This window comes from Myxine glutinosa, chromosome 7 (assembly GCF_964187855.1).
Source record: "Myxine glutinosa chromosome 7, kmMyxGlut1.1, whole genome shotgun sequence".
Lineage (NCBI taxonomy): Eukaryota > Metazoa > Chordata > Myxini > Myxiniformes > Myxinidae > Myxine > Myxine glutinosa.
The window spans coordinates 21,223,204-21,250,481 of record NC_136267.1 but is presented as its reverse complement, the minus strand read 5'-3'; the positions used below and the strand labels follow the sequence as shown (position 1 = coordinate 21,250,481).

Below are 27,278 nucleotides of genomic sequence, written 5' to 3'. Positions count from 1 at the left end.
TTAAATGTCGCATCCAGGTCCACCGCATCTCACGTAGACAACTATAGGACATCTTGCTAGTTATTCTTAGTCTATGTCAGTTAAGGATTCGTTTCCATTAATTCTGACTCTTCGTTGCACCAGAATGTGATTGTATGGCACCGTTAGGAAGTTTAGGACCTCCCAATACCTCCCGCAGCTCTTCCTCACGGTTCAGCAACAACAACAACAACAGCGGCGGCGGCGCGGGGAGTGTGCGTCCTCACTCCGGCTTGGTTGGTAGGGGGCGTTGGGAGGGCACCAGGCCTTTCCAACGAGCCGCCATCGAACATGTGCTCGACGGGGTTACCAAGTAGGGGCTCGCTGTCAGCTCCTCGTCAAGGGCGGAGCCCGGTAACCCCCGCACCCAATAGAAGCGGTGGACCGGTCCCATCTGGGGCGGAGCCAACCAGCCGAGGGCGTGTGACTCCCCGCTGAGCATGCGCAGGAAGAGGGAGGTGACGTCAGATGCGCGCTGAGCTTGGAGAAGAAAGACGCCACCTCCGAGCGCTGTGAGGCCTCCCTGCATCTTTTGGACCGTGCTTGATCCTGTCCCCGAGCCAAGGTGCACCTTGTGCTATCAACCGACCTGTCCTTCCCTGCCATCAATCCCTGTGTAAGTCAGTCTTGTTCCGTTTGTCTGTGGTCTGTCTGGGATAGATAAGATTGTATCTAAGTGCCTATCTCTTCTGTGTCTTTTACCTCACTCTACCTTGTAATCTACCCCTTTTCTCCACCACTAATTATATCCTCCTCCGAAGGTCTTGAGAACTGTACCCCTTGCGTCGTTTCATTTATCCCAGTCGTTGTGTCCTTTCCAATCATTGATTTAGCGTAGCGCGATTTGGCCAACGTCTGGGCGAATCGGGTGAGTTGGGGGTAATCGGGTAAACTGTACGAACACGGCGGCCATTCCGCTCGGTCAAGCAACATCTTTAGCCGTGTCCATAACAATTGGTGTCAGGAAGTGAGATTGGACCCGAAGCGCGCTTCACGCGCTCGAAATTATTAACTGTGAAATTTGTTTTGTTTAAAAAAAAAAAAAAACCCGAATTTTGAAAGTCGCGCTATGGCAGATCAAGACGGCTGGGTTCCGGTAGAGGAGAGTGAGGCAGGGTCGATCCAGGACCAAATTGAGGGACATGAGGAGAGCGAAGCAGTGAGGGCGGCAGGTTCGCAAAATGGCGTCCTCGCGCACGAGGTTACGGGCGCGCAAAATGGCGCCCTGCACATGGCTACGGCGACCGCGCCCGCAACCGTAGCAGCGCCGTTGGTGGATTCGAACCTTTTTTTCCTGCAAATGAGGGCCCTTATGGGACAAATGGGAGACCAAATTGGAGGTTTGAAAAACAGTATAGAGGCTCAGAGTGAGCAAATGGGGGTAATGGGGTCCAATTGCGAGAAATTGAGGGAGGACATGGGGGCCAATAGCCAACGGTTAGAACAAAGGATGGGGGCCCAGATCGGAGGGTTAGGGAGTAGAATAGAGGGATTAGACAATAGATTAGGGGAAATACAGGAGGGGTTAACGGGGGTGGAAAATAGAATGGCTGCCCAGGAGAATCAGATAGAGGGAGTGAAAAATGGGTTAGAGGGGTTAGAAAACAGTATGGAAGGCAAATTGAGGGACATGAGGGACCAAGCGGAAAGGGAAGTTAAAAAAATGGGGCAGCAGATAGAGGGGGTCAGAATGGGGGTAGAAACTAAATTGGATGCTCACAGGGAGGAAATGGAGCAGATGAGGGTGGCATCTGGGCAGGAGATGCAAGTGATGGGAGAGGAGATCAGAAGAGGTGTGAGTGAGGAGGTCGGAGGAGTGCGCGAGGAGGTGAGGCACTGTAAGGAGCGCATGGAGAAGGAGGTGAGAAAGGGGACTGTAAAATTGCAAGGTGGTATAGAGGAGTTGACGCTGGGAGTAGAACAACTGACAGTGGGACAAAAGGAGTTGGGGGACCAGTGGAGTTAGAGGAAGAACTTAAGGGGGCGCACGAGGAGATGAAGGAGGTGAAGCAGAAATTAGAAGAAGTGGAAGAAGGGGTGAGCGAAATTAAGAAGCGACGGAGAGAGGATAAGAAAGAGATAAAGGAGGAAGTAAAAGAATTGGTCCAAAGTCTGTGTTCGGATCGTGATGATGTGCTCATCAACCGGATGAGGGATTCGCAGGTGATGGAGGAGAAGCGAAGAGAAAGAGGACCCGGTGTAAGTGGTGACCAATATGGTCGTGCGTATGATGCGCCAGGTGATTTAATAAGCTTGGGGGTCGAGATGGACCCGGGTGTTCGTGAGAGGCCGTTGGTGAAGTGTGCGACAGGTCTGGTGTGCGAAAAAGGAGGTGTGCGAGAAAGTCCGACTCTGGGGTGTGCGAGGAAAAAGTGCGTGCCAAGGAGTGAGGGTGCTGTCGAGAGTGAGTCGGTCGTAGCGCGTGTGCGAGGGAGCACATGGAAGCGCGTAGTGAGGAGTGTTACAGAGGATGTAACGGAAGAATGCACGCCTGTGGTGAGTGTTACAGAGGATGTAACGGGAGAGGATGCGCGAGCAAGGTGTGTAACGGACGGGTGCATGGGGAAAGAGTGCGCTGTCAAAAGTAAGGAAGAGTGTACACCTGTGGTGAGTGTTAGAGGGTGTAACGGGAGAGTGTGCGCGAGAAAGGTGTGTAACGGACGGGTGCATGAGGAAAGAGTGCGCTGTCGAGAGTAAGGGTGAGTGCGCTGTCAAGAGTGGAGGTGAGAGTAGTAAGAGTGACACGGAGCGTGAGTTGGTTGTGACAGGTGAGAAAGGATGTACACCTGGAATGGAAGGATGCACACCTGGAATGGTAGAGCGTGTGTGGGAATGCACACTTGAGTTGGTCGTGAGGCACGTGGTTGGGTGTGCGAGTGAAAGCACACCTGTGATTGTCACAGAGGAGGTGACCGAGGAAGGGGCGCGAAGAGGTGTGTTGGTGAGGTGTGCGACCAACGAATGTGTGCCAAAGTGTTCGGTGGTCAGGTGTGTGACTAAGGCTGTGAGTGGAATGAGTGTACCTGGGTGTGTTAGAGAAGGTACGACGAGGAGCATGGGAACAGCTGGATGTATGGGCAAGAAAGGGGTAGCGTATGCGTGTAAGCATGCAGGTGAGGTCCTTCTCCGTCTACAGAAACGTCCTCACCGACCGCCGACACCGCCTCACCAAGGAGAACATTACCAAGATAATGATTTCAAACACCTACTTTAACCGTTCCTTAAAGGGTCTTGTCAATTTCTTCTAGTCCTCTACTTATCAAACAATGCGGTTGCAATAAAGGTACCTGAACATCATTTTTTACCTGTTTACTAGCCCAGAGTGCTTAATGTTGTGCAGGAAAAAGCTTACCATTTTTTGTTCTTTTTTTGACTTATTTCTGAAAAACTTGGTAATAATAATAAATGAATAAAACGGGGGAAAAAAATATTTCGGGATTTTTTCACATTAAAAAAAACAAATTCCGCTTTTCAAAACATAAAAGGCCTATTTTCTTAACATAAAAATCCGTAGTCTAGTCATTATTTACTTTAAATTATCCAAAATGGCCGATAAAAAGGGACATTCCGGCAAGTCCTCGGTCTCTGACCGATTTTTAATGTCTGTTTGTCTGTTTGTCCGCACAGGAAAAATATGATTTTCTCTGCAACCGTTGGTCCCATTGACAGGAAATTTTCATCATAGGTGCACCTCCTCATAGGTGAGAATTTAAAAAAATTATTATGACATCATAGGTCACGTGGTATGGGCACCATCTTGGAAAAAACGGAAAACCTTTGCACCTCCATCTCCGAAAGCGCTGCATAGGAAAAAATGAGACATGGCTCATTGTAAAGAACTCTCCATGGGGAATAACATATTGTCGTGTTCCTGGCGATTAAAATCTTTCCATGGAACGGATAGCCGAACCAGCTGTTACTCCGAAGCGTTCAGTTCAATATGTGGCGGAGTTAATACACACGTGGGGGGACGGGGGGTGGGGTGGGGGGGAAAGGGGAAGAAAGGGAGGAGGAGGAGAATGCTGAAGAGCACCTACCTGCACGGATCCCATCGGCAGTCTACAAACCCTGCAATAAATAAACTCAAACGAAAACGGATTTAAAATGTACAAAAAGAAACAGGTTTATTAAAATAAATGCCGGTAATACAAAAAAATGCACGATAAACTAAATTCTTAAATGGGACGTCCCCACAAACAGACTTGAAACACGGACACAGGGAAAGATAACTGAAAATAATGTGTGTGTGGGTGCACTTAACTCTGATCACTGGTGGGGTCTCGTCAGGGGTCATCAATGTTGTTGGCAGGAACCGTTCGCTTGTTGGCTGGAACCGCTCGCTCCCGCGCTGCTAGGCCTCCGTACGCCCTCATTCACTAGGTTGCGCCGCTGGCGCGCAACAGGCCTTCCACGCGAATCGAACGGGCCGTGTGAAGATCGCTCCTCCAGGCATGCCTGTCTTCGTCGTCTTTGGTGGGAAACTGCAGCCATCGGTCTGTGGCTCTGCCTTTTGCCTCTGCACTTCTACCAGTGGCGTCTCCGAACACGGCCGGTCCGATCGCTTCCTGGAGCCCGTCGTCCTCGCACAACCATTTGCTTTAATGTCCAGAACAAGAAGAGCAAGAGTAAGAAGGAACGTCGACACACGACAGTCCACTATCGCATCCAGAATCGCGAGATTTAAATGCCGACTCTGCGATCAAGACCAGAGGCAGAGAGCAGAGCGAAGCAAAGACGAGCGAAGAGAGAGAGCAAAGCGTTTTAATGAATGTTTAATGAATGTTTTTATGAATCATCGTTTGTTTAATGTTTGTTTAATGTTTTGTTTGTTTAAATCATCGTTTAAAAAAAATGTTTAATCATCGTTAATCATCGTTTTAATGAATGTTTCCCCCTGTACTGTCTTTCCCTCGCGGTCCCCCTGTGCTGTGTTCCTGCATGTCTTTTTGTTGAATGTGTTGTAATGAATGTTTCCCCCTGTACTGTCTTTCCCTCACGGTCCCCCTGTGCTGTGTTCCTGGATGTCTTTTTGTTGAATGTGTTTTAATGAATGTTTCCCCCTGTACTGTCTTTCCCTCGCGGTCCCCCTGTGCTGTGTTCCTGGATGTCTTTTTGTTGAATGTGTTTTAATGAATGTTTCCCCCTGTACTGTCTTTCCCTCATGGTCCCCCTGTGCTGTGTTCCTGCATGTCTTTTTGTTGAATGTGTTTTAATGAATGTTTCCCACTGTACTGTCTTTCCCTCGCGGTCCCCCTGTGCTGTGTTCCTGGATGTCTTTTTGTTGAATGTGTTTTAATGAATGTTTCCCCCTGTACTGTCTTTCCCTCGTGGTCCCCCTGTGCTGTGTTCCTGGATGTCTTTTTGTTGAATGTGTTTTAATGAATGTTTCCCCCTGTACTGTCTTTCCCTCGTGGTCCCCCTGTGCTGTGTTCCTGGATGTCTTTTTGTTGAATGTGTTTTAATGAGTTTCCCCCTGTACTGTCTTTCCCTCGTAGTTGTCAGCTCTTTCACGAGCCTCGATTCAGTATTTAAAAAAAAAAAAAAAAAAAAAAAAAGCGAAGAGAGAAAAATGGCCGCAAGCGCGTTCTTTTATCACCCAGGCTCTCACGTCATTGGTCATGCTTCGCCAATCAGCGAGTCACTTCTTACCCCAGGCTCGTGTCATTCAAAACCCTGACAAATCACCACACCTCGGGGCGTGGCCTCGGCCTGCCCATCTTGTGTGCTTCCAAGGCGGGGTTGTCAGCGGTAGGGCTGAATGTCCTGGCTTCCGGTGGTTTTATTGAATGAGTGCCATTAAATGCACGATTCTAGCTCTACGTGTCTATGGTGTGGTGCCAAAAGAGACAAAGGAATAGATACAGAGGTAACGACATACAAGGGATATTTTACCCACAATCCCTGAGCTAATTAGCACAAGAGCCACCCTTCTTTATGGCCACACGCCACACTTGATCTGAACACACGACCTACCGGATCCCTACTTGTTACATGGTGGTTCTTCTTCACGACAATCGGAGCACTCTAATCTATACAAATCTACCTGGTCTAAAGTAATCACTGCCTACCCCCTACAAACGTAACAATATGTTAATGATGTCATACATGCCTCATTATGACATCATAATTCGACAAGTACAAAACTTCATCCGATCAAGATGAAATTTCTTGTGTCATCTTGGGATAAATTGGTGGAGAAAAAAATGATGACGTCATTGGTCATGTGGTTTGGCCGCCATATTTGTTTTAACACAAAAGCCTTAAAAACCACCAAAACACGTCCTGCCAAGGGTCTGCAATCTCATTGCTCTTTCTTGTTCTGTTTGTTTGCTTCTCTGTCTATCTGGCCATTTTCTCACTACTTGACGAATTAATTATCTTACATGTTTTTTTTTATCATTTAGCTCGCTTACCCGCACTTTTTACTGAAGAATCGCGAGATGATGGAATCCCGTGAGATTGTGAATTAAAAGTGTTGTTTTATTTTTTAAACATTGTTCATAACGAACAGGAACAGGAATGTTGTTGCAAAGAGAAGAAAGGAGGAAAAGATTGATTTACTTTTAACATTGTTCTTAACTAACGGCAACCATGTAGGACCAACACAGGTATGTTTTAATCATTCAGGCATGGGCCTTCGTTGAGGGGTTGGGTGGAACGGGGCAGGGCGGTTGAGGACTTGGTCATATTTTTACATGACACGGACTTTCTGCGGGTCCTACTAGTATCTCTTACTATAATGGTATAACACAGCTATCACGTATGTGTGTACAGTAAGTACACTCCATGTAAAGTTTTGACTTTTTCAACATATTTCAAAATACAGCTATTTGATCTTCATTTCAACAATATTGACAGATAAAGGTGATATAATATAACAAATATCATGAAACATTTACATTTTGTAGTCAATTGTATAATTTAAATAAACATAAATGCAAATTTCGCATGTGGAAAAAGTAAGTACACCCTTGGCTCGAATAGGTGGTATCGCCCACTTTGGCAGAAACAACCTCAAGTATGCGTTTCTTATAACTGTCTACCAGTCTGACATCGACTGGGAGAAATTTTTGCCCATTCCTCCATGCAGAATTCTTTCAGCTGTGCGATGTTTAGGGGTTTCTTGCAAGCACAGATCGTTTCAAATCCCCCCACAACATCTCGATGGGATTTAGATCCGGGCTTTGACTTGGCCATTCCAGAACCCTCCATTTCTTTCTTTTCAGCCATTCCTTGGTGGATTTACTGGTATGTTTAGGGTCATTGTCATGTTGCAAGGTCCATCTTCGGTTGAGCTTCAACTTTCCGACAGATGGCCTCACATTATCCTCAAGCACCCTCTGGTACAATGAAGAATTCATAGTGGATTCTATGATGGTGAGCTGCCCAGGCCCTGATGCAGCAAAGCTGCCCCAAACCATAATATTTCCACCACCATGCTTTACAGTTGGTATCAGGTTCTTGTGGTCAAATTCTGTCTTTGGTTTTCGCCAAACATGTCTTCTGTTACTATGGCCAAATAGCTCTACCTTTGACTCATCTGTCCAGAGCACATTGTTCCAGAAGTGCTGGTCTTTGCCAAGGTGTTCATTGGCAAAGTTTAGTCTTGCCCTGATGTTCTTTCTGGACAGCAAAGGTTTCCTCCTGGCACACCTCCCATACAACAACACAACAACATGCATTTTAAAGGCCATTTTCCCTGCTAGAGCGGGGTTTAGCCTTGCGGTCCCCATGACAATCTTCTCCATTTTACCCTATTTTCTGCATCTCTCCTTGTTAACCCCCTTTCCCGCATTTCTTCTTCCACCATCTTTAGCCAAGTCTTTCTCGGTCTTCCCCGTCTTCTACTTCCTTCGACATTCATTTCCATCACTCTTCTCAACCAGTCACTTTCATCCTTCCTCAACACATGACCAAACCATCTCAACCTGTTCCTCTTCACAGCATGAATCACAGGCTCTATTCGCATCATCTTTCGCAATTCATCATTTGTCTTCCTCTCTCTCAACGATACTCCGCACATCCGTCGAACCATTCGCATTTCCACCCTTTCCAACCGTCGTTGCTGCTCTACGTTCATTACCCATGTCTCGCTCCCATAAATCATAACACTTCTCACACATGCAGCATACACCTTTCCCTTCAGCTTCAACGACACTCCCCTCCTCATCAGCACGCCACTCAATTCCCGAAACTTCTTCCATGCACATCTCACTCGAGCAACCGTTGCCGAGTCTGATCCACCTTCTCCATTCAGCATGTCTCCGAGGTAGCAAAATGTTTTCACACCTTCCAGCTTCACGCCGTCTCCAAGATCCAATTCAACATTTCCTCCATCTGCAGCTCCCTCTGTGCACACCTTACATTTGAATGTAGCTGCCACACTGGTTAATGACCCTCTACATTTTTGATGCCACTACATTTTTGTAGCCACTACATTTTTGATGAACCCACTCAGCGCACATTGTACACTGAATGGAGTTCACTCCGACACCCTTCCTACACACAGCACAGGGCCACTTCCCAGTTCTTTCCACCTCACCACATGCTTTACCACTTGCCATCACCTTCGTCTTTCCGATATTCACCTTCAGACCTTTTGTCTCCATACATTCCTTCCACGTGTTCATCTTTTCCTTCAGTCCATCCATACTTTCCGCAATCAACACCAGATCATCTGCATACAACAACTCCCACGGTAAACCCTCCTTTACGTTCTGAGCCAGCACCTCCATCACAGCTACAAATAGTAGTGGACTTAGTACCGACCCCTGATGCACTCCCACCTTCACCTCAAACTCACCACTGTTCCCGTCCTTCGTCCTTACAGCTGTGCGCGCTCTTTTGTACATTGCCATCACTACTCTGATCAACCATTCCTCCACTCCTAACTTCCTCAATGCCCATGTCAATACTTTGCGTGGAACCCGATCGAATGCTTTCTCCAGATCAACAAACCCAAGAAACAACTTCTTCCTCTTCTCCATGTACTTCTCCTGCAACTGCCTCACAATGAAAAGCGCGTCTGTCGTTCCTCTTCCTGGCATGAATCCAAACTGCATTTCGTCGATCTTCACTTTCTTCCTTATCCTCCTCTCCAACACCCTTTCTAATACCTTCATTCCATGCTCCAATAACTTTATCGCTCGGTACGAGCCACACTCCAGAGGGTCACCTTTCCCCTTGTATAGAGGGACGAGGGTACTCAGTTCCCAATCCACTGGAATGCGGCCTTCTTGCCCCACCAGATTACAGATCTCTGTCATTCTCTTCACACCCCAACTTCCTGCTGCCTTCAACATATCTCCCACAACTCCCGTCGGCCCTCCCGCTTTTCTACCCTTCATTGCTTTTATCGCTTCCTCAACTTCCTTCTCAGTTATCTTCTCTGCCGGTCCTAAAACTGGGTTACTCTCTATGTTGCCATCCCATTCATTCTCTGTATTCAACAGCATTTCCATATATCTTTTCCATCTTCCTTTAATTCCATCTGGGTCGACAACGATTTGTCCCACTTCATCCTTCAAGCAACTCACCCCCATCACATCACACCTCTCTTTCACTATCTGCTTTGCAATCCTGAATACTGCTTTCTGACCCTCTTCCGAATCCAAGCGTTCTCCGAACATTTTCCTACATGCCTCCTGCGCCTTTGCTACCTCTTTCTTTGCAGCCTTCCTGGCTGCCTTATAACTTTCATGCTCTGCTGTTTCTGCTCCCGTACCCTTTGCCTTCTGCCACTCCTTGAACTTCTTCCTCTTCTCGTCAATCCTCTTTCCAACTTCATCATCCCACCACCATGTTTCCGAGTGCCTCGGTGGTCCTTTTGTCCATCCACATACCTCACCAACGGCTCCCAACAGACTAGCTTTCATTGACATCCAACCACTTTCAAGCTCAACCACATCATCCTCGACCCTACTCAGCCTCTCTTTTAATGCCTCCCTTACTGTCACCTCTTTCAACCTCCACACCTTCATTCTCGGTTGGTACTTCACCCGCCGAGCTCTCCTCGCACCTTTCACCCTTACGTCGCAGACAACCAAGTGGTGCTGTGAAACAGCCTCCTCCCCCGGGATCACCTTTGTGTCCCGGAGGTGCCCCCCTATCTCGCCTACGCACCATCAGGTAGTCAACGGTTGTCGTCGACCCACCTGACGTGTATGTAACAAGCTTATTATCCTCTTTCTGGAACTGAGTATTACAAATCAACAAATCAGCTCCATCAGCAAACTCCAAAATCCTTTCACCTTCTCCATTTCTCACACCATATCCGTAACCCCAATGAACTCCGTCAAAACCATCCATACTCCTTCCCACATGTCCATTTAGGTCTCCTCCTACCACAACAACTTCCTCATCTTTCACGTTTTCCATCAGCTTCTCTATCGCACACCAGAACTTGTCCTTCTCTTCATCGCTTCGACCAACCTGCGGAGCATATCCCGAGATGACGTTCACCAAGAGCTTTCCAATCATCATTTTCACCATCATCAACCTATCACTCACTCTAGTCACACTCACCACACTGTCTACAAACTCCTCAGAAAACAGGACACCAACACCATTCACGCCCTCCGGGCACCCTTGCCACACAAACTTGTATTTCTGTCCCTGCCTACCCTTCACCATTCTCACACCACTTCCCTTCCATCTCGTCTCTTGCACACAACATATTTCCACTCTTCTTCTGACCAATACTTCCACCACTTCTCCTGATCTCCCTGTCATTGTCCCTACATTCCATGTCCCAAACCTCAGAAACCGATCTCCACTTCGGGCTGTACCCTGCCCACATGTAGTTGTAATTGTCATGGTTCTCTTTTTGAGGCAATGTTTTTATGGCCGGATGCCCTTCCTGACGCCAACCCTCTTAGTCGCCTCTTACGACACGCAGGGATACGGCGTACCTATTCTTATCCAGGGTACACACTGGGAAACGTTTAAAACATGGAAATTCTGGGGGGCGGCGTCAGCATCACGGCTGCAGTTTAAACATATTTAAATAAATATTTAAACAAAACCATGAAAAACAATCTGGGAAAAGTCTCTAAGTGAGAACGTGGATTTGAGAAAGCAGGAGCAGAGGTGAAAGAACAAACGAGATATAGGGGGCGGGGCACAAGTCGAGACGAGGAGGCCGCATGAGACACCAGGCCGCACGAGGCGCGAACAAAGAAACGACTAATTACACACAAATTTGCAACAACTACAAAACCAAATAGAAACACACAATAACACATACACAACAAAATACGCAGCGGAAATTTGACAAAGAAACGAACGGGAAAACACTCAAACTTTGATGGTCTGATGTGGATGGTTCATTTTCAATGAACAAGTACTCGATCATGTGTGACAGCAACGATGCATTGAAGGTATCAATGGAAAGCTGAGAATCTCCTCTTAAGTAGTAAACCACATGTAAATTGTCAAAATAAATAACCTTTGCATATTAACTCCTTGAATTCGGATTACCTTTTTTTCGATACGCACTTATATATATATATATATATATATATATATATATATATATATATATATATATATATATATAGAGTATACATATATAGAGTATATATAGAGTATATATAGAGTATGGAGTATATATACATAGAGTATCGTTGAGAGAGAGGAAGACAAATGATGAATTGCGAAAGATGATGGGAATAGAGCCTGTGATTGATGCTGTGAAGAGGAACAGGTTGAGATGGTTTGGTCATGTGTTGAGGAAGGATGAAAGTGACTGGTTGAGAAGAGTGATGGAAATGAATGTAGAAGGAAGTAGAGGACGGGGAAGACCGAGAAAGACTTGGCTTAAGGTGGTGGAAGAAGAAATGCGGGAAAGGGGGTTAACAAGGAGAGATGCAGAAAATAGGGTAAAATGGAGAAGATTGTCATGGGGACCGCAAGGCTAACCCCCACTCTAGCAGGGAAAATGGCCTTGAAATGCCGGTTGTTGTTGTTGTATGAACAGTGATGTGGCTTTTATTGAAATTCTACAAATAGTTTAGATTTTGATGATTTGCGTGTGATATGATTTAACGGATGTTTATATAAATCGTTTAAAATAAAAAAAAGCCTTCAATTTCTGATATTTTGCCTTTTCATTTGGGCCTCCCCATTGAAGCCCCGCCCGTAGGGTGGGTACCGTTGCTAGTTACTGTAAGTCTGTAATATCATTTTTAGGTTGAAGGTAGCACTATTTCTGAAGTGTATCAACCAGCAAAAAACTGAAACATGAACTGAGAAATGTGGACTTGATCAACGGCAATATGTAATGTCCACGGTGAATTGTAAAGAATCTGCTTATTTGAATGACGAGGAATCAAATGCATATTGTCCAATTACTCTCCGTACTTTTACCTTCCTTCAGCTGAATTCCTCTTTCTGTGCTGGGGCCTTTACCTGTGCTATGCCGTGCGCACCGTCCCCTCGGTTTACCACGAACCTTGGTATATGACCGGTGCCATCATCAACGAAATGTCCTTCTCCCTCATTTTTCATGTCCTGCAGTAAGTGTTCAACACGGTGTGCCGTTTTTATTTTAGCTATGCCTACAATCAATGCTTCCTATCCAAAGCTCCCAGTCAAGTATGGCACACGCTGTTCAAGCGAAGAAATAATATTCTGTGGAATATAATGTAGAAAAATCGTTATATCATGGCTCACTTTGATGTTATTTTGTACAAGTACAATCGCTTTGAATCGTTTTATCATTTGTTGAAATATTCCGATCCTTCGTACCATACTCTGTTGAAGAACGTCGGTGCTACCAAAGCAGTTTATAGGCCTGTGGTCATGCTGGGTGGTTTGCCATCCCTCTCCCATCAGTAGTTAGGGCCAAAATGTGTAGCTGGTTCATGGTGTCAGCGATAGCTCGCCCACTCTTCGTCAATTTCCGACAGACAGGACGCCCAAATTTAACGTCCATCTATGGGATGGCACACACATTGATGAATCACCATGCCAGTGAAACACCAGGATGGCAGTTTGTAGCTGGATGAAGATTCAAACCAGGCTAGATAGCTCAGAGGTGAGTGTGAGTACTTGTCCGGAGGGGCACGTTAAATCCCCTACCCTTCTTTCCCCCTGCACCTTCTCCCCCACCAACACCACCCTCCCCACGAATGCCCAAAAACATTCCACATACTTTGAACATGAAATTAGTCTCTTATCCAAACACTGAAAATTTTAACAATTACGGTACACAGAGAAAAATGATGTTTTAAGTAGAAAGGATGATTGGCCAACAAAACTCAATGTGCAAGAATCTATTGAAACGATGGCAAAATATTTACTACAGAGGCTACTGACTGAAAAATAAAATAAACAAGTCAGGAGACGACGATGGTTCACGAGCGAGCGGTATTCAATGACAAAGACGGACTTCCGCTTCCGGTCCGGTCTGGAGAGGACGCTGGCGTTACTTGTTCGCCGCTTCTCCGACTGGGCCATTGTACATAGTTTGCTTTTCTGGTGGTCGTGGCGGATTTTTGACCGTTGGGTCTGCCCTCTGCTCGGTCCCGGCTCTGCTCCTGGCTTCGCCTGCCCGGCTCCTCCACTGTTTCCTCAGGCCCGCTCCCGTTGTTTGCGGCGGTGGCTGTTTGCCGCTGTGGTCTTGATTAGCGGCTGCAGTCGTTTGCCGCTGCGTTTGCCGCTTTGCCTCCTCGACCTTGGCCTCGTCCCTTCGCTCCTGCCTGGCATGGCTCTGAGGTACTCCGCCGCAAGGCTTCTTCTGCTCAATACCCGCTCCACCCCATCATGCATCTCTGCCATCAAATCAAATGGACTCCTCCGACGACCCAGGTACATTCACCGTGGCTCCGGTCGTAAGTTTGTTTATTTGCAATCAGGTCACTCCATCCCCGTCCTCTGGTCGGCTCAGCGCACTCTCACTCTTCGTCCCAGCGCACCTGGTCACAGCAACGCACACGATCGCACCTCCTGCCTACGAACCCTGGCTAAATCACCTGAATTCATCCCTGCTGTTCAAAACAACATCAAGCTCACCCTGTTCAACACCCGGTCCCTCAACAACAAATGCCTCATCCTGAACGAATACATCCTGGATAACAAACTGGACTTTCTCTGTCTCACCGAAACCTGGCAACAACCTCTGGACTACTACACACTTAACCTCACCACACCCAATGGATATTCCTACGTCAATAAACCACGCTCGGAGGGCCGAGGTGGTGGAATTGCCGTTATCCACCGTCAAGACATCAAGACCAACCTCATCTCCATCTCATCTGCTCCATCATTTGAACACCTGGCTTTAAAACTCTCTGGTCGCACGCAGTCAGTCATGGCTGTCGTCTACCGCCCTCCCAAACCACACCCATCATTCCTGTCTGACTTCTCCTACTTTCTGACCCAGCTATGTTCCCTCTCCCCCTCAATCCTCCTCCTTGGTGATTTCAATATCCACATGGACTCCACTGACTCCACAATAACCACTGACTTCACTGATTTACTCACCTGCTTTAACCTCACTCAACATGTCGACTTTCCTACCCATATCCGTGGTCACATTTTGGACCTTGTCTGCTCCACTGGATTAAATTTGCACCATCTCTATGGCTCTGACCTCACCCTCTCTGACCACTTAGCCATCACTCTGACCATCAACATCCCCGCCCCAACACCAAGGCATTATCGCACAATCAACTTCCGTAAGCTAAACGCTCTTTCACCTACCTCATTCTCATCCACCCTCTCTGAAAAAATGTCCACTTCTCCCTTCATTGACCTCCACACCCCTTCTGACCTCACTGACTACTACAACCACACTCTCTCCTCCTGCCTTGACCAGCTTGCGCCTGTAAAAACCAAAACAGTTTCTTTCACCCATTCTGCTCCCTGGTTTACCCCTGAACTCCACCTGATGAAAACTCGTGCTCGCCAACTTGAAAGACTCCGCAATAAAACGGGTCTCACAGTTCACTCCCAAGCCTACAAGGACCACCTACAACACTACAAAGATGCCCTCTCCCGCGCCCGCTCTGCCTACTACTCTCAAATTATCCACTCTGGCTCCGGAAACCCAAAAGCACTCTTCTCGACAATAAACAAACTCCTCCGCCCCCTGAACACCACCACCCAGTCATTCACAGTAGACAACTGCATCTCCTTCCTCTCTTTCTTCCAACGCAAAATTGACAACATCTACAACAGCTTGACCACCGCCGCACCCGCTCCCCCTCCAACCACCTGCCCCCCCTTGTCCTGCCATCCCCTGTCTCGGTTCTCCCCAATCTCCCCTACTGACCTCTCTGAACTCCTCATAGGAATGAAAACTGCCACCTGCACTCTTGACCCCATCCCCTCCAGCTTTGTCAAAGCCTCCCTCCCTGCTCTCTCTCCACTTATCATTGCAACAATAAACTCCTCCCTGTCTACAGGCATCGTCCCACCTTCCCTCAAAATTGCTGCTGTTACCCCCATTCTAAAAAAACCTGGTCTAAACCCTGACACCCTAAACAACTTCAGACCCATCTCCAACCTACCCTTTCTGTCAAAAGTTTTGGAACGCGCTGTAGCCACTCAACTCAAACATCATCTCTCTGCCAATAACCTGTATGAAACATTCCAATCCGGATTCCGGTCCAACCACAGTACTGAAACTGCTCTCCTCAAAATCACCAACGACCTTCTCCTCTCCTCTGACGCTGGCAACCTCAACATTCTCGTCCTCCTCGACCTCAGCGCTGCCTTTGACACCATCGATCACACTATCCTCCTCACCCGACTTGAATCCACCTTTAACGTTACCGGCACTGCCCTCTCTTGGATTAAATCATACCTCTATGACAGATGCCAGTTCATCTCCATCAATAACTGCAAATCCCCCACTGCTCCCCTCCCCCAAGGTGTCCCCCAAGGTTCAGTTCTTGGCCCCCTCCTCTTCATCCTTTACCTGTCCCCGCTCGGTCACTTAATCCGCCGTCATGGTCTCCAATTCCACTGCTTCGCCGATGACATCCAGCTTTTCATCTCCACCAAGTTCGTCTCCACCGACACCCACTCTATCCTGACAAACTGCATCACTGAAATAAAATCCTGGCTTCAAATCAACTTCCTCAAGCTTAACTGTGATAAATCTGAAATAATCATCATTGGCCCAAAAACGCTCACAAAATCCACCCATAACTTTGCCCTCAACATCGACGGTATCCCAGTATCCACCTCCCCTCACATCCGGAATCTTGGCGTCATCTTTGACCAAACCCTTTCCTTCGACAAATACACTAAACAGATCACAAAGTCAGCCTTCTTTCACCTGAAAAACATTGCCCGTCTCCGCTCATCCCTCTCCTCCACGGCTGCAGAAACCCTCATCCACGCCTTCATCACCTCCCGTCTGGACTACTGCAATAGCCTCCTCTATGGTTCACCCTCAAAAATCACCAATAAACTCCAATACATTCAGAACTCCGCTGCCCGTCTACTCACCCATTCCCGGACCCGTGACCACATCACCCCCGTCCTTTACAAGCTTCACTGGCTCCCCATCCCCCAGAGAATCCAGTACAAAATCCTCCTCTTGACATACAAAGCCCTCCATAACCTGGCCCCATCCTACCTGGCTGACCTCCTCTCCAGACACACTCCCACCCGCAACCTCCGCTCTGCTGGTACAAACCTCCTGACCCCCTCCATCCGGACCAAATTCAGATCCTGGGGGGACAGGGCCTTCTCCATCGCTGCGCCCACCCTCTGGAACTCACTACCTCACACCATCAGAGACTCCTCCTCACTCACCACATTCAAAACATCACTAAAGACCCACCTGTTCAACACTGCATTCAACATTCAACCCACAGCATTTAACCCCTGACTATCTCTTCTCCTTCTCCCTCCTTTTGCTTTAAATATTTCCCTATTGATTCTTGTCTTTTTTGAAATTGTTGTTTTCATGTATTGTTATGCATTATGTTTGCCACTCTGTCAAAGCGCCTTTGGGCTTCTGGAAAAGCGCTATACAAAATAAATGAATTATTATTATTATTATTATAACCGAAACAGGCCCGAACAGGCCAGGCCTGGAAATGTCAAAACGAAGGTTACTGACCTTGAAATGAGATAGAAAATGATGTATAATCAGTTATGAGGTTAGTTAGCTACACAATACCGAAAATTCGGTGAAAAATGAAATGAAAAAAAAAAAGGAAAAAAAAATTTTTTAATGAAAAGAAAAAGAAAAGAAAAATCAAGCTCCGTAGGGCGAGACACATGACACCGAGACACAGACACATAACCAAATATCGAAACCCCTGTCAGATTCCACCAACTCCCTCGGAGAAGATGTAGCTTGAACTCGATTACCCCCTAAAAAGACATCTTTTTTTCGGGCGTGGCTCCGCCCACAATGGGCGCAATACGCCCACTCTCGGCAGGACACAACCAGATCATGATATCAACCTCCCACCCAAGTTTCATCAAGATCGGATGATATCATCGGGTAGTTATGCTGCGGACAGACAGACAGACACACACACACACACACACACACACACACACACACAGACAGACACACACACACACACATGACGAATATAGTGGTCACTTGATAACTCGTGAACCAACAACAAAATATCGCATAAAACAGTATTGATGTCTTCATGTATTGTGCATAGGATGCATAGGCTATTGTGCATAGGAATTTTAGCTCTTACACGAGCCTCGATCTTGTATACAAAAAAAAAAAATACAAAAAAAAATTCTCGTGTTATATAATGAGTGACTTTTCATTGTTCATTATCATTGCTGTCCACTCTGTATTGTGCTGTATCTTTTGTTCCTTAGCATGTTCTGCCTTAAGACCAAGTTGCACAACAAATTTATCCCGGCCGTGAAAACATGCTGCGTATGGTGACACACCTTCACTGTGCGTTAAAGCACGGTGGATATAGCTTTGTCACGAACTTCCTCTTACGCACCAGGCTCGCTGCCACATTGTTGCAATAACAACCAAGTGGAAATTTCATTTTTGATTATAAATGTGATGCTGCCAACTGTGGCCTAATCCTGTGGGGTTGATGAAAATTAATTTGTGCAGGGGTGAAAAAGGAAAGGAACTCCAAGGAGGACTCGTTACACAAAATATAAACTTGAAATGTGTTACACACTATGGGGGTGGGGGCACCTGGCACTGCCCGGGTGGAGGGAGGGATACCCACCGCGACCTGGCTAGGTAAGCTTTTCCCGGTGGTGGTTTCGGGACGTGTTGGACATTGAAAAGCTGTGGAGTTATTGGTCTCATGGCGGTTACCTTTTGCCTGCAGGCCGGCGGAAGCACTGCCTGTCCCCACATTTCAATATACACTTTATTGTGGCGTTTTGTGGCCTCAAAACGGACATCAAGGTGATGCAGCTGAAAACCTTGCCCAGTTTCTGAAGTACTTACACCTAACATTTGGGGCTTCTAGGTGCTACCGTTTGGCTGTGAAAAAGTAACAAACAAGTAGAGATACAATCAAAGTACAATGCCCCATGCCAAATAAATAAATAACATCCCCCCTTCTTGTTCAGGCTGAAGTTTCCCAAGGTCGTGTTCTGGGCCCTGTGCTATTTCTGGTCTTCATCAATGATCTCGCCGACTCTCTGGAAAATCCTCTCTATCTCTTTGCTGATGACTCCACTCTCTGCCGCTCCATTCCTCATCCCCCAGATCGGCAGTCTGCGGCCTCCTCACTCTCTGCAGACCTGGACAAAATCACAGACTGGTCAAAGTGGAACACGTCTTTCAATCCTGACAAATCTCACACTCTTACTATGTCTCTCCAAAAAGACCAACTGGAAAACCCTCCCATCCATTCTCAACAATCCTCTCCAAGAAGTTCTGCCGCTCAAGCTTTTGGGTCTCACTATCTGCCATGATCTTTCCTGGGAAAACCACATTTCCAAGCTGGCCTCCAAAGCCAGTCACCGACTGGGCATCCTCCGTCATGCGAAGTCCTTCCTTGGCACACCTGAGCTCCTCACCACATACAAGGCTTTCATTCGCAGCTCAATGGAATACTGTTCCCCCCTCTGGGCCGGTGCTCCTGCCTCACACCGAGCTCAGCTTCACGCTATTGAAACGAAAGCTTTCAGAATCATTGCAATCTCCTGTGATGAAGCCAACTCCGAGGGCCTTTTACTCACTCACCGCAGGCAGGTTGGTGGACTTTCTGTCTTCTACCGACTCCTCTCCAGCCTTGCTCCTCCAGCTCTCTCTGGGCTCTGTCCCCCAAACATTCCTCCAGGTCGCACAAGATCTGTCAGCAACCCTCTTATGGTTAAACTGCCAAAATCTAGGCTCTCTGCTCACCTTCACTCTTTCATTCCTCTTTTCTCCCGCCTCTGGAACAAACTCCCCCACTCCCTTCAATCCCAATCCTCCCTCCAGGTCTTTAAAACAGCTGTTCACCACCATCAGGCTTCCGAGCTTCCGATCTTCCCCCATCCAAAACCTTGATCTTTTCTACCCCCGCTAATTCACCCCAGATCCACTTTTTTGAAATTCCAACTTCTTTCCTGGAAGTCCTTGCAGTGTCCATATGTTTTATACCTCTCCCACCTCCCCCTAAGCCCTCTCCCTCCCACAGTTCTCTCGATCTCCCTGCTCTCAAATGTTGTGTTTGTGTCCTTCCCCCTCTCTCCCCATCTTGTCTACCACTCCCCTTATTTTGTGTTTTATGTGTCGGTTTGTCTTTTTGTGTGATTAATGTTAGCTCTTTCACGAGCCTCGATCTTGTATCAAAAAAAACAACAACATATCCTCCAGTATGCGACATTGCTGAGCACATAGACATTGCCGATACCACCATGCAGCACATGGAGATGGAATTGGGAGGGAGCGGTATACAATAATTGATGAATTGCACAATTAAAATAAATAAATAATCGTAAAATGATGAATTTCTTAATCAATTGGCTAAGAGCACACCTAAACCGCCACTGTTTCATCCGAACTGTCACATTTTCAAAATTAAGTAATTAATTGATTAACCAATAAATCAAAAATACCCTTTACAGCCAAATCACTTGGTTACTGTTGTGTCCAAATATCAACTTCCTCACTCAAAAGGTGCCTGAGATATTGTCCAAATGAGAAAGAAAATAAATAAGGAATTAATAAATCGATTATAATTAAATAATTAATAAATCCATTAATCAATCAAAAAATAAAATATACCGTTTTTGCCAAAGTTCTTGTTCACTATTGTGCCCAAATTTCAGCGTTCTAGCTCAAAGGATGGCCCGGACAAACAAACAAACAAACAAGTACAGATACATTCAAAGTACAACGCCCCCATGCCAAATAAATAAATATCCTCCAGCGCGGCATTGCCGGGGCGCCTTTGGCATTCTTGACACAACTCAACACTCTCCATCCAGTGCTGAAGTTTACCATGGAGCTGGAATCTTCAAACACTTTACCATTCTTGGACGTGTTGGTCGAAAGATCCGCATGTGGTTTCACTACATCCATCTACCGGAAGCCGACCTTCACTGGGCAGTAGACCCGTTGGGATTCCTACAGCTCCACAAGATACAAAATTGCCTTGATCAACATCCTTGTGAATAGAGCTCGGAGGATTTGCTCATCTTGTAATCTTCCTGCTGAAATGGACAAAATCATGAATATTCTCGGCGACGATGGTTATCCAGAGTATATAATTAAGAGATATGTGCTCAAGTTTCTCAACACAACTGAGGAACACAAGATCGGTCCTGACAAATGTCCAGTATATATCAGGATGCCATGGAAAGAACAATCATCACGAAGGTTTGAAGCACAAATCAAACATATGGTATCAAATTCGTACCTGGCTGTGCAACCTCGAGTAATTTTCACCTCTCGCCGTCTGCTCACGCCAGTCAACAAGGTTGTGCTGCCCACCTCACAAATTAGCAAAGTTATCTACGAGTTTAAGTGCCGATGTGAAGCTCGGTACGTGGGCCGTACAACCCAAAGGTTGGCTGATCGTATCAAACAGCATGTCCAGATGTCCCCCTAGTGATTCGAAGAAAGAACTTGGGCGTGACGACACAACCGGTACGAGCATGCAAGAAGGTTCAAGGACTGTCGACCATTTCTTCTTATTCTTCTGCCATTGCACGGCACTTGGATGACAACCCCGATTGTGCAGACCAGTACAATGCAGATATGTTCAAGATATTGAGCTGAGGTTGTAGTACGTTACATTTACGCATGTTCGAAGCAACCTTCATCCATTACACGGACCCTACATTGTGTCGTCAAAAGGAATTTGTACATTTTCTCTCATTCTCTTTCAACAAGGAAAGATTAAAGGTATTTCCTCGACCGCTGTCCAAGGTAATGATGTAAATGGTGTGTCATCGCTGACAACTCCGCTCCAGCCAATCGGAGCCAGGGACAGTGGTGACTGAGTCAACCAATGGGCGTTCAGAACAGCTATGACGTCATGACAGAAGAACCAATCGGTGTCACGGTTCCTTAGACATGCTTATAAATGCACTAATTCTCATCTCTTCCGGTCTCTTTGCTGTGGATCGCCTTGAAGAGTGCAGCACGAAAAGCTTCGGTGTTATTGTCATTATATCGTGTTGTGTTCTCGTAGATTAATAAATCTATAATAATTAAGTAATTCATCAATTAATTGCTTGATCAAAAAATAAAATTATGGTTTTTTCCAAAGCAGTTGTTCACTACTTTGCCCAAATTTCAGCTTCCGAGGTCGAAGGATACCGGAGATATCACCCGGACAAACAAGCAAACAAACAGAGTGAAAAATGAGTACACCCTTTCGGCGTCATCTCTGGGCCCCCTTCGCCTCCCGGAAATGACGTCGTGCAGCGCCTGAAAATGGAATAATGGAAGTGGGGGCGGGGTGGGCGCGGAGTACAACAAACACACGAAATTATTTTTTAGACTATTTAAATGCACTGTGTTCAGGGATAATGCTTCAGGGCAAAATATTGTTCTCAACAAATAATTCAACGCATTTTAATCCAGCATTAACAAAATCCGATAACGGGCTGATTGGAAAACACGCATTTAAAACACTCTTAAAAGATGAGCAGCACGATTGGGAAACACATTTAATGCGCTATTAAAATTTTTTTTAACTCGACACGTCTCATCCACGTCACCCTCCCCACAGTTATTTCAGAACGAGCCGATTTGTCACTCATGGCACATCGTTGCTGGTGAAAATCAATCCACACTCCACTCTGTCACCATTCTGATTTGCACGGTTGCAGCATGCACCGACACAGTTTTGGATCATGTCAAGTTTTGCTCTCGATAGGATTGTGGGCAAAATTTGATAAAGCCAGGACTCGCACTATGAAATAGAGAACCATTTGAAAATGAGTATTCATTACTACATTATATACTTCAACATAATACAGCATATATATTCCCAGCAATGCATCCACAGCTCACTTTTTTGTATACAATGTCAAAGCTCGTGGAAAAGCTGAATATGAGTGCACTGATCAGGAAACAACAGGCCAAAAGGAACAGTTGGGAGAAGGGGAAACACCAACAGTAGAGTTGAAGGCCAAGATAGAGGCAGACTTGGACGACAATGGGTGTGGGGAGCAATGGAGGGTAACTGGAGGGTAGGTAATGGAGGGTAGGAGAGGATGCATAGGGTAGACAAGATGGATACAGAAGGAAACTCTTAGGAGGGTAAACTGGAAATTTGGAAGAAGGAGGGATTGAGCATTGTCTTTTTGTTTCTCTCTTTTTATTGACTAGAAACACCTGCTCCCTTAGGCAGCAGCCTGGGAGGGTGTGGGGGAGAAAGTGGGGTAGGTGGGGCAAATATATTTTGTTCCTCACTGTCTGCAGCAGGGTTCAGTAAACTACTTTCACTGTGACACGTACTCGCAGAAATCGTAAGTCGTTGTTGTCCGCCCCTCACAGGGAGGGGTGGCGGAGGGGATTATTTGTGCCCCCATGTAAAATTTGGTGGAAATCGGGCCATCCCTGTTTTTTTGATATTTATTATGATTTTCAGGCATACACACATACGTACAGAGAAGTCTTATTCAATGAAGTAGGATTTAGCTGAACAATCAACATAGCTTGTTTTTAAAGTTCTTCCTGATAATCCCTCGTGTCACCTGTGCCAAGCTGGGTTGTTAGGATTTGGAGCCGATGTTTGAACTGCAGAAACGTCAGTAAAAGCTAAGCATGTCTTGCTGAGTGGCACCACAATTGACATCAACCCTCGGGTACATTTGCACAAAAATAAAGCATTAAGAGATTGAAAGGCACTCCTGTGGAGACTTAATTGTGCAGGTTGTCCTGCCCCCAAAAAGGAGACACATGCGATGTGACCTGACCCTGAGCTTCGGTTTCAGGCGATGAATGAGCGCTGTTAGATATACTTGGACTTTGGAAAGCCCTTTACATACCAAAAACACATGCTGGGCACAGCAACAACGAGATACTTTCATGCTTCTTGACAGGGTTTTATTTGCGAATGCAATCGACAAAGTTCAGTTTTCTTTCACTGGTGATTCAGACTATGTTTTACACAACTGTGAAAATAGTGTTAGGCAAGAGGCGTCAAAAGCTGTGAATTTGGCAAGGGTAAAATAATTATTTGATTAACCAGACCCGGTGGTGTAATAGTTAGAGTGTCCGCTCCGAGCCTGGGAGGTTGGCGGTTGAAATCGCAGCCGAGTCACACCAAAGACTAAAAATGGTCTGTGCTGCTTCCTTGCTCGACGCTCAGCATTTAAAAAGGATAAGAGTGCGGACAAACAGCCATAAGGTTGGTAACTATTGTACAGGCTTGATGGGCCTAAAAGCCTTCTCCTGCATTGCAACTCCTTGCAAGGGGAGTCGTGTAATGAAATTGTTGGATCTTGCGAACACAGGAGCCTTTGTGCTCACATGTCCACAAGATTCGGTAGTCATGTGAAAGATCTGTAATGTTTTCTGCTAAAAAGATCGAAATGAACATTTTTTTTGATTTCTCATGTAGAGCTCACTGCACTTTGATAGAAACCTTTGTTTTTGTTATCTCATCCTCTAAAGTCTCAACCAAAGAAATGTGGTATTCCTGGTAAGTCCTTATCTCAAGATGAGTAAGAATGTGCAACGACAATGCACAAACCAAATGAGTGGGACAAAGATAATGGCCATTGAATATATCATCACTTCATCAAAACTACTGCGTAGGCCAGGGTGAGTCAAAAGTCTGGAAAAACATCGGAAGTGAAAAACAAGTACGGAAACTTGTAAAACGCCAAGTGAAAACCTGTTTCCGAACTTTTACCTCGCACTGTAGAGTTCTTAGAACACCTTACCCCGTGCAGTCTTGAGAAACAATGCCATTGTTTGCAAACAAAACAAGGTGTGCAAGCGGCAAATTTCATTGGTTGTGATGATTTGTCACACGGTTACAGATTGCTTAACCCCAATATGGGGCTTTTCTAAAATTATGTACCGCTATTTTGTTTTAGGAATGCGCATAACGTAACAACGCTTGATTACCGTGCATTTCGACAAGCTTGATTATTTGATTGGTTTGCGAGCAGCAAATTTGATGTAAAAAAATGCCGTAATATTTTGTCCAAGTACTGCCAAACGGAAGGTTTTTGAAAATGCCAAGAATGCGATTAATGTTCGCCAGTGTTCAAGTATATGATTAAATTGAAATAAAAGTGATTTAAAGGTTGTAGAAAAAATATTTGCATTTGTTCACCGCCGTTAATGCAGCGTCTATTACACCACCTTATTTAACACGTTACATTAGTTATTCGTGCCTGTTGTTTTTGTCCTTTAACGTCGCTAAAAATATTAAGTTTCCTGTTTGGAATGATTTTCAATTATGTTTGACTACCATGCCAGACAGGCAAATAAAGTAAAAAATATGACCTCACTGCGCATGTGCGGTCGATAAAATTTCAGATACAAATTACTGCTAAACTACAGGTCCGCTTTCCGATTCTTGTTCTACATATAACATTCAGTTGAAATGAAGTGAAATTTTTCCGCGATCATAAACCAACGATTGTGGACAGACAGACAGACAAAGTGAACCAACTGCTTAACCCTGTCTTTAAAATGAGTATGCATCATGTTCTGTGTATGAATTAATTTATTTCTTGCTGGAATCAGATTAAAAAAGACCATCTTCAGATCAGCCAAGGTATCAGGCTGGGATGTGTTTTGCTGTGCTGACATGGTGAATATTACTGTCAAGTTGAGGTGCCATTCACAAGTGTGTGTGTGTGTGTGTGTGTGTTTTGAGTGCAGGTTCACCATGACATCCCGAATGCATCCCGACTGGATGCTACTGGCTGTGTTCACACACACCCACCTCACTGTCTCTGTAACTGTAGGCCTCTTACTCATTCCAAAGGTGAGGCTGTTAAAGGTGAAGTTATTATTGTAAAATATTTTTACACAAAATATAAGCTCTTGGAAAAACAAGTTGAGAAAGGATAAAAGGGCAACATACTGACAGTGGGCCGCATTTGGACTCAATAAGCAGAGGAATGAATGAACAGGAAAGAGGAGAGAGCTAGATGAGGTGAGGGACTACAGTAACCTGCAAATAAAGGGTAAATTATTTGAGAGTTAAAGGGGTAGTAGAAAAGGTTGCGGTTCGAGATGGAAGTTGACACGAGATCGTGATGTACTTGTGTGAAAGGTGTGATTATACTGACTCAGGAAGGAGGCCATTCCACAAGTGAGAGAGAAGAACAAAGGAGTGGAAGTGAGCAGTAAGCCTGGGTTTTTGGAAGGTGAACAAGGAGGAGGATACTGGAAGATTCCATGCATCCCGGTGAGGGTTGTGGAGGGGTGTAGAGCTGAAAGACCAGTAGGAGAAAGACAAGAAGAGAAACAGTACAAAACAAAGGCCACTAGCCTGTCCGCCATTATACAGCAACAAGACCTGTGCCTGTTATTTATTATTTGTGGGAGATGCCAATGATGTTGAGCTTTGGATTCCACAGCACATAGGAGTGCGGAGTGTGAAACAGGGCCACAAGCCCATAGGGGAGAGCATGACTCCATTGAGCTACAGACAAACGTTCAGGTGCCGCATCAGCATTTTATATTGTAGTTACCTTGCATGTACTTGAACTCAACTCAAACCAATGCCAATGGTGAGTATAGGATTACTACATGAAACCTCTTAACCATACCACAAGACAGGACATCAAACCTGCGGTCCCGTGCAATGTAAGTCTTGCCCAAACAATCTCAAAAGTTTATTAAAGTGAACCGAAAGATGTTAGAAAAACTAAAATAGGTTTCATGTCTTGTGCAAGATTGGGTGTGAACACGTGACGTTCTGATGGCACATGTATGTTTGAGCCATTTCTTAGACCAGAAATGGCTGCTTTCAAAAAAAAAAAAGCGAAATTCAATGAAGTTGCGATTGATACTTCGAAGTGTTTTTTCCTTTTTTTTCTATGTACTACTTTTCTTCCATGTACTAAATTGGTTATGAGCTTGACCAGATCTAGTCGTTCTCATTTTAAAAAATTGCTGTAGTGCTTTACCTTTTTGTTCCAAAGCCGAAGCCATTACTTTGGAAAAATGTTTTATGCTTTCTTCAAATCTCCAGCTCTATATGAATGCTAAACTCATTTCAATGTCTCCTCACTTCCAACCCATCACGGGTGCAATTGAAGTTTGCCTGTGGAACTTCAGCCCCACGGGATGACATAGCCGTGGAGCCATACGAGGATGAGTTGGATGTGATGCGTCGTTCCGGCTCCTACCTCAACAGCAGCATCACCTCTGCTTGGAGCGAGCACAGCGTTGATCCTGACGACCTCAGGGTACATGCGGTTTGTCCCTTCGGCAGGCCTGGAAAATTTAGGACTCTAAGCACTTTATGGCCGCTTATGCTACATTTTGTGGGAAAATTATATCGGGAGTATGGAGGTCAACTTTGTTAGCCTCCGTTGGGCTTTGTCCAAAAAGGGGGCTTTATGGATTGGGTCTCATCCATCCGTCCGCATGAGTCTACAACCATATCTCAGAGATGTATGGACCAATTTTGATCATACTTGATCGAAAGACAATACATGATGGTTTACATATGTACATCATTTTGTTTTCACGATGCGATCAAAGATGGCCGACTGGCGGCCATTTTTGTTAAAAAAAACCCCGATGTTGAACATGTCCTCCACCATTTCGCGGACGTACATGGTCAGATTTTGTTCAAACTTGGCACAAGCACAGCACACTATGGCATACACGTGCGCCTCACTATGTTACGATCTAATCAAAGATGGGCGAC

The 27,278-nt window shown here is 45.7% G+C and overlaps 1 protein-coding gene across 1 annotated transcript in view; it reads left to right on the top strand.

The window, feature by feature from the left end:
- LOC137430448 (metabotropic glycine receptor-like) overlaps window positions 1-27,278 on the top strand; it is an 80,328-nt gene that overhangs the window by 44,916 nt on the left and 8,134 nt on the right. Inside the window, exons 6-8 of the mRNA XM_078782652.1 lie at window positions 12,395-12,533; window positions 25,274-25,379; window positions 26,662-26,811. Coding sequence (XP_078638778.1) covers window positions 12,395-12,533; window positions 25,274-25,379; window positions 26,662-26,811 — 395 coding nt within the window. The remainder of the gene's footprint in view (window positions 1-12,394; window positions 12,534-25,273; window positions 25,380-26,661; window positions 26,812-27,278) is intronic.